Raw genomic sequence first — 18081 nt, 5'->3', positions numbered from 1 at the left:
TGTACTAGTACGAAATCAGATTGGAGATATCTGCAATATTATGACTAGTCATATTCCTCTATTGACTTCCATTGAAAAATATTTGCAGATAGGCTAATCTCTAAATGAGTTTTGACTAGTCACAATTGTAATTAGAGATATCTCTAACTGAGTTTTTACTAGTCATAATACATTTGGAGATGTCTTTAATTCGTCATATTTAGAGATATTTACAAATATATTTGAAGATACCTCTAATTAATTTACTAATAGTCGAATTACAGTTGTAGATATCTTGAATTGGATTTTTGACGGGTCAAAACTCATTTAGAGATATCTGCAAATATTTTTCAATGGAAGTCAATGGAGGAATATGACTAGTCATAATATATTTGCAGATATCTCCAATCTGATTTCGTACTAGGACAATTGTAATTGCAGATATCTCTAATTGTCATGCTGACTAGTCGAATTATAATTATGACTAGTCAAAATATAATTAGAGATATCTCTAAATATATATTTATGGATAGTCAGAACAAAGGTTTAAATGCTAAAACGGCTTGCCATACGCACGCGTCTATCAAAGTCCGCCCTCTGTAGTAACAGCTCACAGTCAGCTAACGTCATGAGTGATTTTGCGGCGGGAACATTATATGAAGACATAATGATATTTTAGGGTGAATTATACCTTATAAATACAGTGTGTGACTCTTTCACAGGAGGTATCCCTTTCGCTGTGCAAAGTATGTAAATCACTGTGAAGACTTTAAAACTTAGGATGTTTGACCCAGTATGCGTGTCAAAAGCGGACGAGTCTAAAGCAATGACTGTACAACCGAAATGTTGCCAGACGTCTGATTTTGAGAGGATGGGCCATCCTCTATTTCAGCTCCACTCATCTTGGTCTGCTAACATTACTGCTGCTGCAATCTGAACTCACGTGCGACAGCAGGTGGAACGTAGCTCACGTGCAAACAGCTCAACTAATAAGAGAAAACGGACGTCATATCGTAATCAAATCGTCATAACGCCACGATGCATATTGTGACATTTTTGCATCGCAATAAATCGTACAACGATAAATCGTTACATCCCTAGAATTTATATTAACAGTTTAATTAAAAATGTGATTTTTGTCATAGATATGGAATGACTACAAGCTGAAGTGGTCACCAGCAGAGTTTGATGGAATTGAGTTCATCAGAGTCCCATCCAATAAAATCTGGAGGCCTGACATTGTACTTTACAACAAGTGAGTCTTTCAACCTAACACTAAAGCTGTATACATATGTATGAATTCATATTTATTGTAAGTTTAGCAATATTCCCAGGTCCCTCATTTTGTTTTGAGTGACATGAACACAGAGTTAATAGTCTGATAAAATATCAATTGATTAATGCTTTTCATACTTTTTTTTTCTGACACAGTGCTGTTGGGGACTTCCTGGTGGAGGACAAAACCAAAGCCCTTTTGAAATTTGATGGAACCATCACTTGGGTCCCACCTGCAATTTTCAAATCTTCCTGCCCTATGGACATCACTTACTTTCCTTTTGACTATCAGAACTGCTCTATGAAGTTTGGTTCCTGGACGTATGATAAGGCCAAAATTGACCTGGTTCTTATCGGCTCTAAGGTCAACCTTAAAGACTTCTGGGAAAGTGGAGAGTGGGAGATCATTGATGCACCGGGTTATAAGCATGACATCAAGTACAACTGCTGTGAAGAGATCTACCCAGATATAACCTACAGTTTTTATATACGCCGACTACCCCTCTTCTACACTATCAACCTTATAATCCCCTGCCTCCTCATCTCTTTTCTGACAGTACTGGTTTTCTACCTTCCATCAGACTGTGGCGAGAAGGTGACCTTGTGCATCTCTGTACTTCTATCTCTCACTGTGTTCCTTCTTGTCATTACGGAAACCATCCCATCTACTTCACTTGTGATCCCTCTGATTGGCGAGTACCTTCTCTTCACCATGATCTTCGTAACCCTCTCTATTGTTATCACTGTCTTTGTACTGAATGTGCACTATCGCACCCCTATGACCCACACTATGCCCAGCTGGGTCCACACTGTCTTCCTTCGAGCTTTACCCCGCATCATGCTCATGCGCAGGCCTCTTGATCTATCAGAGTCCTCTGGAAAAGGAGGACTAGAAACTGGGGGCTCGTCCGGGACAGGAGCAGGGCGCGGAGGAGAGGGGAAGAAGAGAAAGAATAGTGGATCCCAACAGGGTGCAATGAACTCTCTGGAATTTGGAGAGGGGAAAGCAGCATTGGAAGGAAAGAAAGGAGGATGCCCATGTCATCCACTGAAAGAAGCAACTGAGGGAGATTGTGGGAAAGTCAGCCGTCAATTAAGTCCACAGGCTATTAATACAGTTGTGGCTTTCTCTGTCGTGTCACCGGAGATCAAACAGGCTATTGAAAGTGTGAAGTACATTGCTGAGAACATGAGGAGCCGCAACAAAGCTAAAGAGGTAAAGAGTTTTCCATTTAATTGTTCCACCCTGTACAATACATTGACTATTAGCAATTTTCTCTTTGGATTATGAGGCTGATAAAATTTGATCCCCCTGCCAAAAAATTACACTGCCATGAAACTTGACAGAGCTCAAAGTCAAGCTTTTCTGTCGCAACAGAATGTAGATGTCTTTCACATTTTATTCAGATTGGAAGCGATCTGACCTTACAGTATAGGGGCAGCCATGGACTAATAGTTAGAGAGTTAGACTTGTGATCTAAGGGTGTTTTTACACCTGCCTTATTTATTTCGGTTGAATCGCTCTAGAGTTCGTGTTCCCTCTTGGTGCTGTTCGTTTGGACAGGTGTGAATGAAGCAATCGCACTCAAGTGCGCACCAAAAAAAGGTCTTGATACACTTTCAAACAAACCCTGTTTGTGATGAGAACATGATCCAAACTAGAACAGACCTGATTACCTGATGGATTGTTTGTAATATTTCCAGAAGATGAACATGTCGCAGTTTAGCAAAATAAATTCACACCTCCTCCTGAAGTGACTTGCAATGCTCCTTCGCCATTTGTGATGTGTTAAAACATTGTTTTTCTTCATGTTCGAAATGTATAGTCTTAAGTGACAACAAACTATATAGAATACTATGACCAGGGATACAATCAGCCAGTGCAGTCATCCCTCCATAATAACATTTTTGTGTCTGGTTTGTTTACTTGCGGGAGTTCCTTTGGCATTTTCCCACATGTTAAATCTGACCAATCGAAAATAGTATAACAATAACATCAACAGTAACACCTGGCCAATGAGTGATGTGAATTTTGTCACATGACTGCATATTGGTTCTTTTCAACTGGTTTGGACCAAAGCAATCAGTGTGGCGTGAAAAGGACCCCAAAATGGCAGAAAAATGCTATAATGTATCATTTGTTGCCCTTGGTCTGGACCAAATAACCCGAACCCCAGATGTGAAAGCACCCTAAGGAACGCATGTCCGAGTCCTGGCACCAGCAAGGATTGTAGTTGGGGGGAGTGAAAAAACAGCACTTCTTTTCCACTGTCAATTGAGAAAAGTTCCTAAGGCACAGAACCCCCAACTGTTCCCAGGGCATCTCACTGCTTGAGGTGAGAGAGAGTTGCTTTGGATAAAAGCATCTTATTAAATGCTAAAATGTCAAATGTTATTTACCTGCTTGAGTTGATGGCTCCAACAGTGTTAGTAGAAGTCAAGCAAGGTTCTTGTTGGTTTTAGCTTTTCATTGATTTGTTTCATCTAGCTTTACATATACTACTCACAGGAGAGTGGGAAAGACATCTTTAGGCCCGTGGAGAGAGCACATTTTGTTGCCATTCAGTCTGTCTTGCCAAAGTGTGATAAAAGATAGGGGATGATGTACCTTGTAAGGTCATACTGTGACTGTTTGCACAAGCTACATTCTAGAGGCCCAACCCCAGTTCTACCCCTTAGCCTTTCCCCTCGTTTTGTGCATTCGCGTGATGGGTGGATTTAGGTGGTATGTGCCAATTCTCTTGAAGGCATAGGGTTAAGGTGAAGAGCTAGATAGCCCTCGCAACTGAGATTTTTCAGGACCACACTTAAAACCAAGGGGTAGGAAAATCTCCCAGAATACACTCTTTACAACAGCAGTATGGCTGCACACATAACTAAGGAGATGCACAAATTTGTATTTTTGTAATTAATATGAATTTTTACAACAAACAAGCATAAATTTCAATACATTAATAACGGCGTTCATGTTTTACTCGGTAAAAAAATTGCTAAAATAAAAACTAAATTTTGCTATCTAAAATCCCTAATAATAACTCCTGTATAGCAGTCCCACAACATTCTGTCTCTCTATGACATTCGAAGGCCCTGTCAGAAAAGTCTAGTGGCTGGGAATGAACTTTTTACAGTGTCTGCTATAATGTTAATGTTGTTTTTGTGTGTTTACTTAGATTAATATGGCCACGGAGTAAATGCACAGTACAGTACGATCTTATTGCCACATTATATCATTATGATAACATTATAGTGATTTCCTGAAGATAAATACCAAAAATAGCTCAACTGAAACAACTACAGCAGTCGCTGTCGTAAATCTCATATGACGCAAGAGCTCACAATGCCATATGATGACGGGTGCAGGTGTTGTAGTGCAGTCCCGTTTGTTATGGTCAAATTTTGAAGCCCTTCCCCTTCACACTTTTTTTCAGAGGCCAAGGGCTGGGGGTGGGGGTTTAAAAATAGTATTGGGATTGGGCCTTAAAATTACAGTTTTTTTTTTTTTTTTTCATAAAATTGTTGTCAATGGAGTGAAAATACATTCAGCATGTTCTGATCATAACAGACAACAAAACTGCTGTGTCTTACATGAGGCAAAGGGTGGACCTTCTTTACAGAGGAGGACCCTGTCTCAGGGAAGGACATCTTCAAGGGTGAACATAGATCTCCCTTGACAATGCGGGTCTCTTTGAATTGGGTGGAAATACAATGTGTGCTTTGTTTTATATATAACAGTTTAATGGTTTCCCAGAAAAGACAAATACATGCATGACTAGCCCAAGGTTATTTGTTTATAAATTTCCTGTTGTGCCTGCAAAAAGATGGTATTCTTACATCACTGACCTTCTTGCAGGACAACCTTTGTTTTTCCTAGTTGTTTTAGATCTGCTCACCCAACCAAAGGAGAAAGTGCTGTGTTCTTGGTCGGAGCTATGGGCTATAAGGTCTGTTTTTAGGGCTTAGTATTGTATCTAAAGTTTAGCCGGATAGATTTCTTTTAAAAAAGTTTATTTATTTATTAATTGTTCCTGGTTATTATGAAAGTCAAACTAGAACAAATGTATCAGCTTGTCACAAGGAAATCAGCTGGGCTACCCTTGAGGCATGAGGCCTTTTTGATTGATTGAGTAAATATTTGGCTCTTTTACCGTTCCAGCCCATTGTACAGCACAGACTAAGCAACATCATTTACTGAATCTCTTTGCATGTAACAGCCTGAGGGAGTACACAGTCATTCAACTCGTGGGAAGACTGCTTCAGAGCTGTCGTATTAATTCCTGTTCTATATTTGCTGGAATCATTGGGCGTGAGTATTGGTCTCACTGTCAATGTGATCCACATAGTAAAGCAAATAAATATAACTATGAATACATAAGGACTATTCCAGAAATAGGGAGGCGCTTGAATCATCACAGCCTTATTCTATAGAAGCTACAGTAAAGAGGCTTCTTGAACCATAGGTATGATGTATCATGTCACTGATTAGGGGATTCTCAGCCAAACAATTCAAATGTGATTTCCAATAGCCAATGTGTTGTACCTTGATTCTGTTTCTTTCTGTAAATGGTAATTAAAGGTCTAACAGTACCTTTACTCACAAGACAACTGAATCAATCAATCAGTCTTTTTTGTCCTATCCACTTTCCATTCATATGCTATAATGTCTTCATTATAAAGAACCTCATCGCCCACTGGAACAAGTTGCCCACTTAGTGTCTGACTCAAATTCCAACATCATTTTATGCTTTGGTTGTAATGTCCTCAGAAAGACATGTTGTATATCACAGTCATCAAGCTTACAGAAAAGACTCAGCTACTCTCAGTGGAAATGTTTACTGAGTGCTTCACTGACAATAAGTGCTTTAGATTCCTCAGTGGAGACATCACACTTTGATATGGAAAGTCTCAGCACTTCATCCTTCATCTTCATTTTTGGCTCAGAGCCTAAGTACTGAATCACATTAGCATTGTAAAGCAGCCAGTGCCTAAATACGTGGAGGAAAACGGTTTCACATATTTCTGCTTATTGTAACACAGTCAAATTTAGCTTATCCCCATGTAGCATGAGAAAAGCATTCTGAACTGGTGATAAGCCTGCATTTCACAACATTGACTCTTGAAAACTTAGCCACATATAAGTTTCTGGAGATCGCAAATTATGTAGCCAGAAGTACATATAGCTGCATTTTGTTTTTAAAATGAACGATACGGGGTTGTATGATGCCGTTTCTTTCACGCTTACCAGCTGACCGCTTACGTCCATATGGACAGCTTTCCTGCTGTTACTAGTTTGTCCAGTTAGCTTGTCATGTACAGTACGTTGGTGGACTTGAGATGCAGAGAGGAGTTGACCATGATGACAGGGTTTGAGTCAGGTGAAGAACAATTTCAGTAAGCAGGGGGCTGTTTCATAAAAGTTGTTTAGAAAAGCGGGGATTAAAGTCAAAATCCAGACTTCAGTGAGCCGAACTAAATGTCCATGCTTAAATTAGTTCAGTAAATTAAAGATCATTTGATTTACTATTAAGTAACTATAAAGTTTTAATCATTATTAAGAGATAAGTTAAACGAATTAAAATGGCATCAAACTACGAAAGTTAAATGTTAATAATACCTTGATTAAGCTTGAACAACCTTGATTAAGCCTGAGAATTAACCTGTCCTGAGCCAGGCTAGTTTTCCAGCATAAGTTTGAACTATCGTAAATTTGATTTATGAAACCGAGTCCCCCATTAATAAACCTGACTCACCAAAATAAGCCTGTTTTTTTCTGTGAGCTTGGTTTATGGAATAGGTCCCTGTTAAGACAAAAACGGAATCCTAAAAAAAAAAAATAACTATAATAAACAAGTAAATAACAGGGTGAGAATGTGGTAAAATCTGAAAACAAGGTAAAAATCAGATGAGGGCTTTTCTTTTTTTAAATTGCTTTTTAAAATTGTTGGTTGGGTTTAGGGAAGAGCATGTCAATCTGTGCCTTTGAAAATTCAATTGTTTGGGTTTGGGGAAGAAGGAGGGTGAATCAGTCGATCAGTCAGTCAAACAGTCAGTCGACAGCGGCCTCTGGTGGGTTTTTGTAAGAACAGCAGGCTTGAATGACTTCGCGAGAGAAATTTGGATTCTCAAAAAGTATACAAAGCAGCCTCTGGTGATTCGCGAAAAACAAAAACTGCAAAAAATGTAGTAGCTCCTGGGTCATATTTGGCGCTCTCCAGAAAAGCATATAGAGTTATGTTTTCAGAATGAGTCTTTGTTGGCATTTCATTCATTCTCATCCTCTATTTGCCATTTTCTCCACCATTTACCTTGCTTTGACATGCTCTCATTTTCTTTCTTTCTCTCATTTTCTTTTCTTGCTACCTCTTACCTCTCCTTTCTTTCATTTATTAACCTTCTTTTTTCCCCCTCTGCCTATTGTGTGCCCTTTCTCTTAGGTGGAGGATGATTGGAAGTATGTTGCCATGGTGATTGACCGCATCTTCCTCTGGGTCTTTGTGCTGGTGTGTGTGTTAGGAACTTTGGGCCTCTTCCTGCAACCTTTGATTGGCTTCCTCTCGTAATTAACTATGAAACACTAACCAACAATTTTCTGAGTCACTGACATGCTCCGTATTTATTAATGTCACATGTTCCGTCACTACAGCAAGACTCTGATAATATAAACTATACACAGGTGCCCTTGTACAGCAAATATCCAATCAGTTTTCCTCTGCCACTAATCACTTGGATGGTTAAAGGCTGATTTTGGCCTTTTAACAATCATTGACTTTGAAACTTGACTATAAGTGAACCTTCCAATCACAACCCATCTTAAAGAACTTATGTCTATAAGAAGACTAATCAGGCTGATTGGTGTGTTCACTACTCAAATCTGACTTGCTAATCTAATTACACGGGTTTGTACCAAACAACATTGTCATCTCGCAGTCACTCAGGAAAATCTACTAACAGACAGCAAGGTTGATTCCTTAAAAGAGGGTGAAAATTAAATTTAAACCTAAAGAAATGTGTTGTGTAGACAGTGTTGGGGAGTAACTAGTTACATGTAATGGCATTACGTAATTTAATTACAAAATAAAAGTAACAGTAATTTGTTACAGTTACTGAGAAAAAAATGTGTAACTAAATTACAGTTACTTATGAAAATGTTAAAGATTACAAATGGAGTTACATCTAAAAATATTCTTTAGAAATCTGGGATATGTTGAATAATATTAATCTGTTCCTTTGCCTGTTTTTGATATGCACGATGCCTTCTGCTAAGGTCATTTATTAAAACTCTGCTATTCTGATGCTTTTGATCGATTTTCCGGTTTGATTGCGGCGCAATACATCTAACAGTTATGTTAATCCTCTTTGCCGCTGAAAGCATTAGGCTACTACAACCAGCCTTTTATCACATTAACTGTTTTGGGCAGTAGCTACGCCACAAGTAGTGATGCTACTAGCTTAACTACATTTCTCAGTAGTGTGGCAGTAGCGTCGCTACTTTATAAATCAAATAGCTTTTCAGTAGCGAAGCTATTGTATTAGTGAAGTACCGCAGTAGCGCCCACACAAGCTACATTTACCGATCCGAATCAATACTTGATGTGAGGCTGATGTTTAGCCAATGAAAGTAAATCACTAGCTGCGTCCCAAATGGCACACTATACACTATGCACTCATGCACTATGTACTTATGCACTTACACACTCAACAGGGTAGTATATGTATGTAGTGTCGTCCCAAATGGCACACTAATGTTTTTTTTACTAAGCGGAAATTCAAACCGTTTCCCTGATGACGTTTGACGGTTGCCAAATCATTGAAGTAAACGGCCGAATTATCAAATAATACCTGCCGTGAGTATTGCCGCAATCACTATCGGGAGGCACTATAATCACTCTCGTAAAAGAATTTTGCTTTCACCATCCAAATTAAATAAAGTTATTCAACATGTGCGTCCGATAGCTCCGCCCCTTCCGCTACGTAAGCAAACCTGCGGTCGTTGAGTGCGTGAAGTGTCCATCATTACACACTTCATTTTAGCCGCTGAATGAGTGCATCATCCGGGTAATTAAAGTGCACTTATTATTTTTAGAGTTTTCAGTGTGAACGCACTACTTACACTATTTATACTACAAAATGGCGTAGAATAGTGCATAAGTATGCGATTTGGGACGCAGCTCATATGAGGGATAACGATTTCTTCTTCTTCCTGTTTTACGGTTGACAACAAACGTTTTGGTGCATTACTGCCACCTCTTGCTCTGGTCGGTGACGTCGCCAACCAATTAGACTAACACGCTAAATTTGCTTGATGGAAAGATGACTGAGGAACAGGAGGTCTAAATAAATAGTTTACTGTAGTAAAGGATAATATGTACTATGGTAATTACGGTAAGTTCATGATAGTTACTAATGATACTACATTATGTAGTGTAGTTTATTAAGATAGAGTCGTAAATATATATACAATATAATACTCTTTCCTAAATATTTCGCTTTACTATAAATTACTACAGTATTTTAAATGTGTAACACCTGCTTTTATTGGATTTTTGGTTTTGCTGTTATATATTGTATAGTTTGTTGCTGTTTGGTACAGCATATTATTTGCAGTAAATAACTGAACTGAATAATTATGCCTGTTTCATTGATAGTTTTATTGATCACTAAGATGTGATTGACTTGGATTTAAGTTGCTTTGATTTAGAAATGAAAATTGCAAAACTAGCTTAGATGTTTTTTTTTTATTGCAAATGACACAAAATTACCCTGCACAACTAACTAAAATTTTGTTTTTTAACAACAGTAAACACTTTTTATGGTTATAAGGTCGGGTTTTGTGGTGGCTGGACTTTAAAATTAAAATAATATAATCTTAATTCATGTGTTGAAAGATTTTGAAATTTTAACAGTAAACAGAGCTACTCTTAAGGTCACACCTGCTTGGTACAAATGCTTGAAAATGATTTAGTTGAAAATATCCATTAGAAACATAAAAGTAATCAAAAAGTATGTAAGTAGTTCATTTACTTTTAAAAAGTAATTGAGAAGGTACACTGCTTATTACTTTTTAAATAGGGTAATTTGTAATCTGTAATCTGTTACATTTCCAAAGTAACCTCCCCAACACTGTGTGTAGATTAGTTCACCCAAATCTGAGGATAAAAGTGAGCCGTGTAATTATGGGATGGAATTATTCCAGATTATGGGTGATCTAAAAATAAGTTTGAGTTGTAGCATGGCTGCATTCCAGAACAAAATGACTAATCAGGTCCCATTTATGCCAAATAATTTGTTTAGAATGAGATTAATTAATGTTCCCCCCCTCTTAGTGTGCCTCATACCAATTGCATGGTGATTTTGTTTCTCATTTGAAGCAGATGTATTGACCATGATGTTTAAATCCTTAACTGTTTTTAGAGCTGTGCAGGCTATTAAAATGACTGCTTTCCCTCCCTTTCTTACACTCATACTCTCTCTCTCTCTCTCTCTCTCCATCAGAGACATAATCCCCTCTTTAATATCACCATTTCAATTTTTTCCCACTTCCACTTGTCAGCTTCTGACACTTTTTGTAAAATATTTTTAAACAGATGTCTTTCAAATAAAAATAAGTTCTTTTTGTTGTACGCACTATCCTCTCTCTGTCTTACTGCCTGTGTGTTGAACTCAGCAAGCAGCGAGTGTGTTCGTGTGGCGTGTGTCTGTGAAACAGCAGAGGTTGAAAGTGCCTCTGGTTTTATGATTGGTTTTAGTAGTATTAGGCCTTTTGAAGTAACAGCTTTCTATAATCATTTCCTAAGTATAAAAGCGGTTTCAGAACTATCTGAATTAACTCTTGCAAAGACATAATCCTCTACAACTGTTTACGGGGTGTGGAATTTACAGGCTTTGCAATTTTATTGCTACGTTGTACAGTAATCTAAGGTGAACAATGATTTAAAGAGGAATATATGCTATGTTTATATATTATGTGTTCATATACAGTTGAAGTCAGATTAACCCTCCTAAATTATTCGCCCCCTGTACATTTTTTTTAACAGAATTTGTTTAACGGAAAGAATATTTTTTTTCAAATCATTTTTTAAACAGTTTTAATAACTCATATTTCTAATAACTGAATTATTTCATGATGACAGGAAATAATATTTTACCACAAATATTTTTTAATATATAGTATTCCGATTAAAGTGCTATTAAAAGGCTTAACTAGGTTAGGCAAGTTTGGCTAATTAAGTGGGTAGCCCTTCGAATGTGCTGCACGGCATTGTGACACGGCTCGCACATGGCTGTTGAAAGTATCACATACCAGACGCGCAAATTTCCATAATATTTAAAATGAAACCATTCAGATGCCGCTCTGTAGTGCGGCAGAAATATGAATAGTGTCCTGAGTCGTAGCTGGGACAGTTACTCATCAGTTGTGCGACCACCTTTTGGCAAGTCATTTTATAACAATGGTTTGCTCGGTAGCCATTGGAAGAAAAAAATTGCTGAAGGGGGCTAATAATATTGACCTTAAAAAGTTTTTTTTTTTTAATTTAAAAACTGCTTTTATTCTAGATGAAATAAAACAAATAAGACTTTCTCCAGAAGAAAAAAAATTATCAGATATATTGTGAAAATATTCTTGCTCTGTTAAACATCATTTGGGAATTATTTTTTTAAATCACATGTTTGTTGTTTACATGACATTGCATTTTCACTTTCACGTATAATTCACAATTCATAAATTTAATAAATTTTGTCACTGAATAATATGTCCTCTGGAGTGACTTTATATGTTAATTTTAAATCTGCAATTTCATAAAAAACGGTTGGGGGACCCCATTTAAAATGATGCGACTGAAGCCCCCTGTGACACCCATGAAATGAACCTCTTTTAAACCTTTTTTTAACTAATATTAAGTTTTGATGTGCTATGGTGTGTGACACCCCATTTAAGGAAGTTATTTAATGAATTTATAGAGAAACAAAATATTATTCATAATTTTATACAAAATAAATAGTACCATATAAAGTTAAGTCCAACAATGAAGATAAATCACATTATTTGTATATACTTCTGAGTTGTTTTTCTTAATTTTTGCTTTGTCATACAATATTTTACAGTACAACACAGTAAAAAAGTGAAAGAAATTAAGTTAGTGACTTATATTTTCTCAAACATCAGACTTAAACTACATAAATAAAAAAAAAAGTTTTACAAAAATATTTTTTTAATAGAAAAAACATTCACATATATTCTCAAATGTAAATTAAGATTTTTAAGCAATTCTAATGTTTTTCCCCTGTATTTGCACATTGTTTTTCTGTTTAAATGTACATGCAAGCAATTTACAGTCTTCTCAGGTGTTCTCTCCTCACCCAGCACCAATTGTGTGGCACCAATATACACACAAGCTATAGGTGCTGAGAAGCAATAAAAAATAAAGTGGTACAGTAGAGACAATTATTAGAAGGTCATGACTGATAAGAGGTAATGGGACCCAGGGTTAGAGTCCAATTTTTTTTCTAAGAAGTGCAATGGCTACAGAAAGTCTGGATCTAGATTTAAATCTCTTATAAAGGACTGTGCTTTTTGTCAGAATAATGTCTTTATCACTATACCAGTGCATTAGAACTAATAGAGATTGCAGAGTAAGAGACTGTCACTGCCTTTAAAAACAATTAACAGCAACCTAATTTCAAGATTTTCCATCCAGGTACCAAACAGGTTCAACCCTGATTAGTAACACAATACTTAATCTAACCATAATTCCTTTATAAATACATTTTCAAATTACTACATAAGAACAATTTTCACAAATGGTAAATTGAGGGCACTCAGTGCTCCTCCTTTGAGGGAAAAAGAACAAAGCATATGGCAAATGAGATAGAGCAGAAAGACTGTGAAAAGACAGGGCAACGTCTGCACTGCTTAATGTTTAGGAACGTCTGTTTTTTTCTTAATTCATTTCATTTTCTTTTCGGCTTAGTCCCTTTTTTAATCTGGGGTCGCCACAGCAGAATGAACCGCCGACTTATCCAGCATATGTTTTACTCAGCGGATGCCCTTTCAGCTGCAACCCATCTCTGGGAAACATCCATACACACTTATTCACACTCATACACTACGGACAATTTAGCTTACCCAATTCACCTGTACTGCATGTCTTTAGATGGTGGGGGAAACGGAGCACCCGGAGGAAACCCACGCGAATGCAGGAACATGCAAACTCCACACTGGCTCGAACCAGCGACCTTCTTGCTATGAGGCAACAGCACTATCTACTACGCCACTGCGTCGTCCTTTTCTTTTTCATGTAAAAAAAATGTCTTGAGTAAGAACCGACAGAGATATACTTTAATATAATATGTAAATTATATAATGGATGTACACATTTTATTGATGCATGGAAAAAAAAGCTAATTGCCAACATTAGGCTGGTCCCTTTAATCTACAATTTTGCACACAACTTTTTATTATTAGCATGATGGCTTCAGGCAGCAGATGCGCTTTATCACGGGTTTTAGGAAACCACAGAAAAAAATACATGAAATGGCTTCAGGTTTGTTTGTTTTAGTATTAGAGGGCTATCAAGGAGAAAATGCACTTCTCTGCCTCCTCTTGATACATTCCCAGTATTGTATACCCCTGAGAAAACATGTTAATGCATAATACCTATATAACACTTAGTGTGTAAGTGGAGCGTGTTGTCTGGAACTTGCTAACACACAAAGTCTTTCATAGTGATACAGTCTAGGGTGAAATTCAGGACATAGAATAATAAAAAGATTATTTTTTCTTAATTCAAAGGTTAATAATAAATTTATTTTTCTCATATATATATATATATATATATATATATATATATATATATATATATATATATATATATATATATATACATACATACAAACACACACACATACATACATACATACATACATACATACACACACACACACACACACACACACACACACACACACACACACACACACACACACACACACACACACACACACACACACACACACTACCTGACAAAAGTCTTGTCACCTAGCCAAGTTTTAGGAACAACAAAGAATAACTTGACTTCTAGTTGATCATTTGGTATCAGAAGTGGCTTATATGAAAGGCAAAGACCTCTAGATTACGTTATTTTACCAAAATAAATATGATCATGGCCTGATTTTTTATTATTTAATTAGGACAGTAAAGTCTGACTTTGCTTAAACAAAAATCTTGTTACAGAAATAATGTGCAGTGCAGAATATAAAGTCATGCTGCAGTGGGTTAATATTATTTAAAAAATGATATTGTGTATGACTCCTATGGGCTTGGAGGACTGCATCCATACATCTCTGAAATGACTCAAATAACTTTTTAATAAAGTCATCTGGAATGGCGAAAAAAGCATTCTTGCAGGACTCCCAGAGTTCATCAAGATTCTTCAGTGCCTTCTCCTTCATCTTACTCCAGACATGCTCAATAATATTCATATGTGGTGAATGGGCTGGCCAATTCTGGAGCACCTTGACCTTCTTTGTTTTCAGGAACTTTGATGTGAAGGCTAAAGTATGAGAAGAGTGCTATCCTGCTGAATAATTTGCCCTCTCCTGTGGTTTATAATGTGATGGGCAGCACAAATGTCTTGATACCTCAGACTGTTTATGTTGCCATCCACTCTCGCAAACCCTCATACATATCGTAACGCCAAACCATGATTTTTTCTTCAGTAAACTTGACTGATTTCTGTGAGAATCTTCGGTCCATGCGAGTTCCAGTAGATCTTCTGCAGTATTTGTGATGATTGGGATGCACTTCAACAGATGACTTTTTTGGAAAAATCTACCTTGAAATATATAAAATCTCAAAACTAAATATAATTTTGATTTTAAATAAATATTTCATTGAAGACAGATATTTATATATATCAATATACTTAAAATATTTTTTGGCAAGGAAAGAAGTATAGGCGCATTTAGATGTCTCTTTTTGAAAAGGGCTTATAAAAAAAAAAAAGTTTTCTATTTGCACATTTTCATCCACTTGAGAAAACATCAAATTCATTTTCTTAAAAATTGTTTGAAAACATCTTACACTTACTCTTTCACCCTTTTCCTTTCTGTTTTCTGTCTGATTCATTATAATGATTACCGTGGATGTGCTGCCATATCCAAAATTAACCTTTGTTTATGCATTTGCATGTTTTTGCATTTGTAATACTGTTCCTTTGTCATTTTTTCTTCGGTTGCTTGGATGTGTGGCTGTGAGAGCTCATAATAAGATTTCGTTTACCTAGAGGAATAGTTTTGATATTTTGCAGCGCTTAAATTCTGGGGTCAAGCTTATCTCAAAATACCCCATTTCTGCCCTTCCTGGATTAGTCAAGCGACATTGTGCTGTTGTCATTTTATTGTTACCCCTGTTATTGTATAGTGGTTTTGAGCTCTTTGTTCTGGTGTGTCTTGGTCTCTGTGGTCCATAGTATAGCTTGCTTGTCACTATATATGGAATCTGAAGCTTTTGTCACAGCAATAGCAGCCAGTAATCCAAAAGCAAAGCCTCCTTCTCTGGAGCGTATTGTGTATGTGCTCTAAAAACACACCCGCTGATGCAACTGGGCTGAGCCAGCGGGAGACGGGGTTCTTGTAGACTGTCTTCATTTCTAAGAGCATTCTTATAGCTCAAACAGAAGGACATGTTGCTAGCAATGTCAAGGTCATCTGCAAAATGTATACACTGAATTTAATGCAAGTTGCTTTAGATAAAAACCTTTGCCAAATGCAGAAATGAAAAGCTCAGCTGCTGCACCTGACCTAATTGTTTGAGGATGCTTGTTAGCTAAGCTGCATTCAGCATCAATAGCTTTTGACGTTAGCTTAGCATTCATTCTAAGCAGAGAAAAAAATCCCAGACAAATGCATTGGAAGTTCTTTGGGTTTGTTTGTTTGAGTATTAGAGAGGTGTCAAGGAGAAAATGCAGTTTGGAACTTGTTAAATCCCTGACATTTAACCTGATGAATTGAAATGTGGTTCTAGTGGATCTGATTGTGATTTTTTGTTCTGTAAGAATTGACTTTCTTGTCATTGTGATGGCGTAAACAATTAAGTCACTGTAACAGTTTCCATAAAAGGTGCAGTAGGTGATCTGCTGAAAATGCTAACCGGTTAGTTTACTATCTTTCAAATACAATCCATCCCCTGCCGTCCAACGCCATGCCTAATGAATTTATGAATGCACTCAATAAAGCAACAAAGGCTCATTCTGAAAACGTAGTCCCGTGGACGCTTCTGGAGACTGTGAATTATGTTGGCGGAGGTATGTATGGCTGCATTTCATTTTTTAAGTTACCACTACGGGACAGCATGACACCATTCCTTTTCGTGCTTACCGGCTGACCGCTCGAGTGCTTTCCCATTGCAACCAGTTTGTCCAGTTAGCTCGTCGTGTACTTGGTGGACTTGAGGCGCAGAGAGGAGTTGACCACTACGAAAACCTGGTTTGAGTCTGGGGAAGAGCGGTTACAGAAAACAGGTAAGACAAAAACAGAAGCCAAATAATAAAGTGAACAAGTTCATAACAGGGTAAGAATGTGGTAAAATCCAAAAACATGGTAAAAAATCAGATGAAGGCTTTTCTTTTTCTGTATGGCTTTTGTAAATTGTTGTTTGTGTTTAGGGAAGTAAACGGGTAGGTGGGTCAATCGGTAAAATGGGTTGGGTTTAGGGAAGGAGGAGGGTGGGTCAGTAGATTGGCCGGTCACACATTCAGTCAGTCAGACATCCGGTCGTTCGACAGCAGCTCTGGTTGGTTTACCCGAGAACAGCGCTGGTGCAAACGGCACTCGTGAGAGACATTTGAGATACGAAAAAGCACACAACGCGACCTCTCGTGGATTCGCAAAAACAAAAAAATATGAACCTCCCAGAAACGACCACGGGACTGCGTTTTCAGAGTGAGTCTGGGTTGCATTAAAAATGACAGAGAGCCACTAGATTATGTAATTTACCAGTTAGAAAACTTTATAGTACTTTATAAAACAATTCCCAATGAAAAAAAACTGTATTATATCTAGCACTTTTTCAGTTGTGTAGTTAGCAAGCTAAACTTGTCATAATGTGCAATATTTTACGCATGCAAGGATCGCTGGTCTCACTCTCTCACACGCTGTGATAAAGCAACTGCTAATGCAGAAATTACACTTATTACTCAGCCATACAGACATGCTATTTCAGACCAAATATTCAGGGTAGTATGGTAAACAATATAGGGAGCACTTCACTATATATAACCACCTTGACCTCAGTAAAGCAGGCTAGGCTAAAAGCACTATTTACTAATGTTTTGTGGTTAAACTAAATTAAAATCTACATTATCGATACTGTAAAAGGTACCTCATGAAACTAAATAGTCACATAAATTGTTCACTGGAATATTTCACACAACACAACTAAATCTACATTAGCTTTGTGTGACTAAAATAGTTTTAAAACATAACATTACCTGTCTAAAAGAAATACTTCAGCCATGGTGTCATCCTTCATCCAATGTGCAAAAGTAACTCCAATGTTCATTTAGGATTTTAAAAAGCTTTGATTCAGCATTTGTTTACACCGCTGTCTGCACATGAATGCTTGGGGAGCCTCAAGATGTGCATACATTACGAAATTGTCCAGAAAGAAATGTATGTGTACAACTGAAACTTTATATTCGATCAGAAAGAACAATAAAGTCATGTAATTTGTCTTAACAGATTGTGTGATAACAAAAATAGGCAAGATGGAATGACATGAATGGACAAATCAGCAGACCAAACGCATTATAAAATATATTGTTTTGGTCTTTC

The 18081-nt window shown here is 37.1% G+C and overlaps 1 protein-coding gene across 2 annotated transcripts in view; it reads left to right on the top strand.

Moving 5' to 3' along the window:
* Positions 1–10876, top strand: part of chrna6 (cholinergic receptor, nicotinic, alpha 6) — a 33595-nt gene extending 22719 nt beyond the window's left edge. Inside the window, 4 exon segments of one of the 2 annotated variants that reach the window (NM_001042684.3) lie at positions 1125–1234; positions 1411–2470; positions 7686–8876; positions 9422–10876. In NM_001042684.3, coding sequence (NP_001036149.2) covers positions 1125–1234; positions 1411–2470; positions 7686–7811 — 1296 coding nt within the window. In that variant the 3' untranslated portion in view covers positions 7812–8876; positions 9422–10876. 2 annotated transcript variants of the gene reach the window in all.
* Positions 10877–18081: the final 7205 nt, after the last annotated feature.

This window comes from Danio rerio, chromosome 1 (genome assembly GCF_052040795.2).
Source record: "Danio rerio strain M-AB ecotype USA chromosome 1, GRCz13ab, whole genome shotgun sequence".
Lineage (NCBI taxonomy): Eukaryota > Metazoa > Chordata > Actinopteri > Cypriniformes > Danionidae > Danio > Danio rerio.
This window is presented reverse-complemented; position numbering and strand designations above follow the sequence as displayed.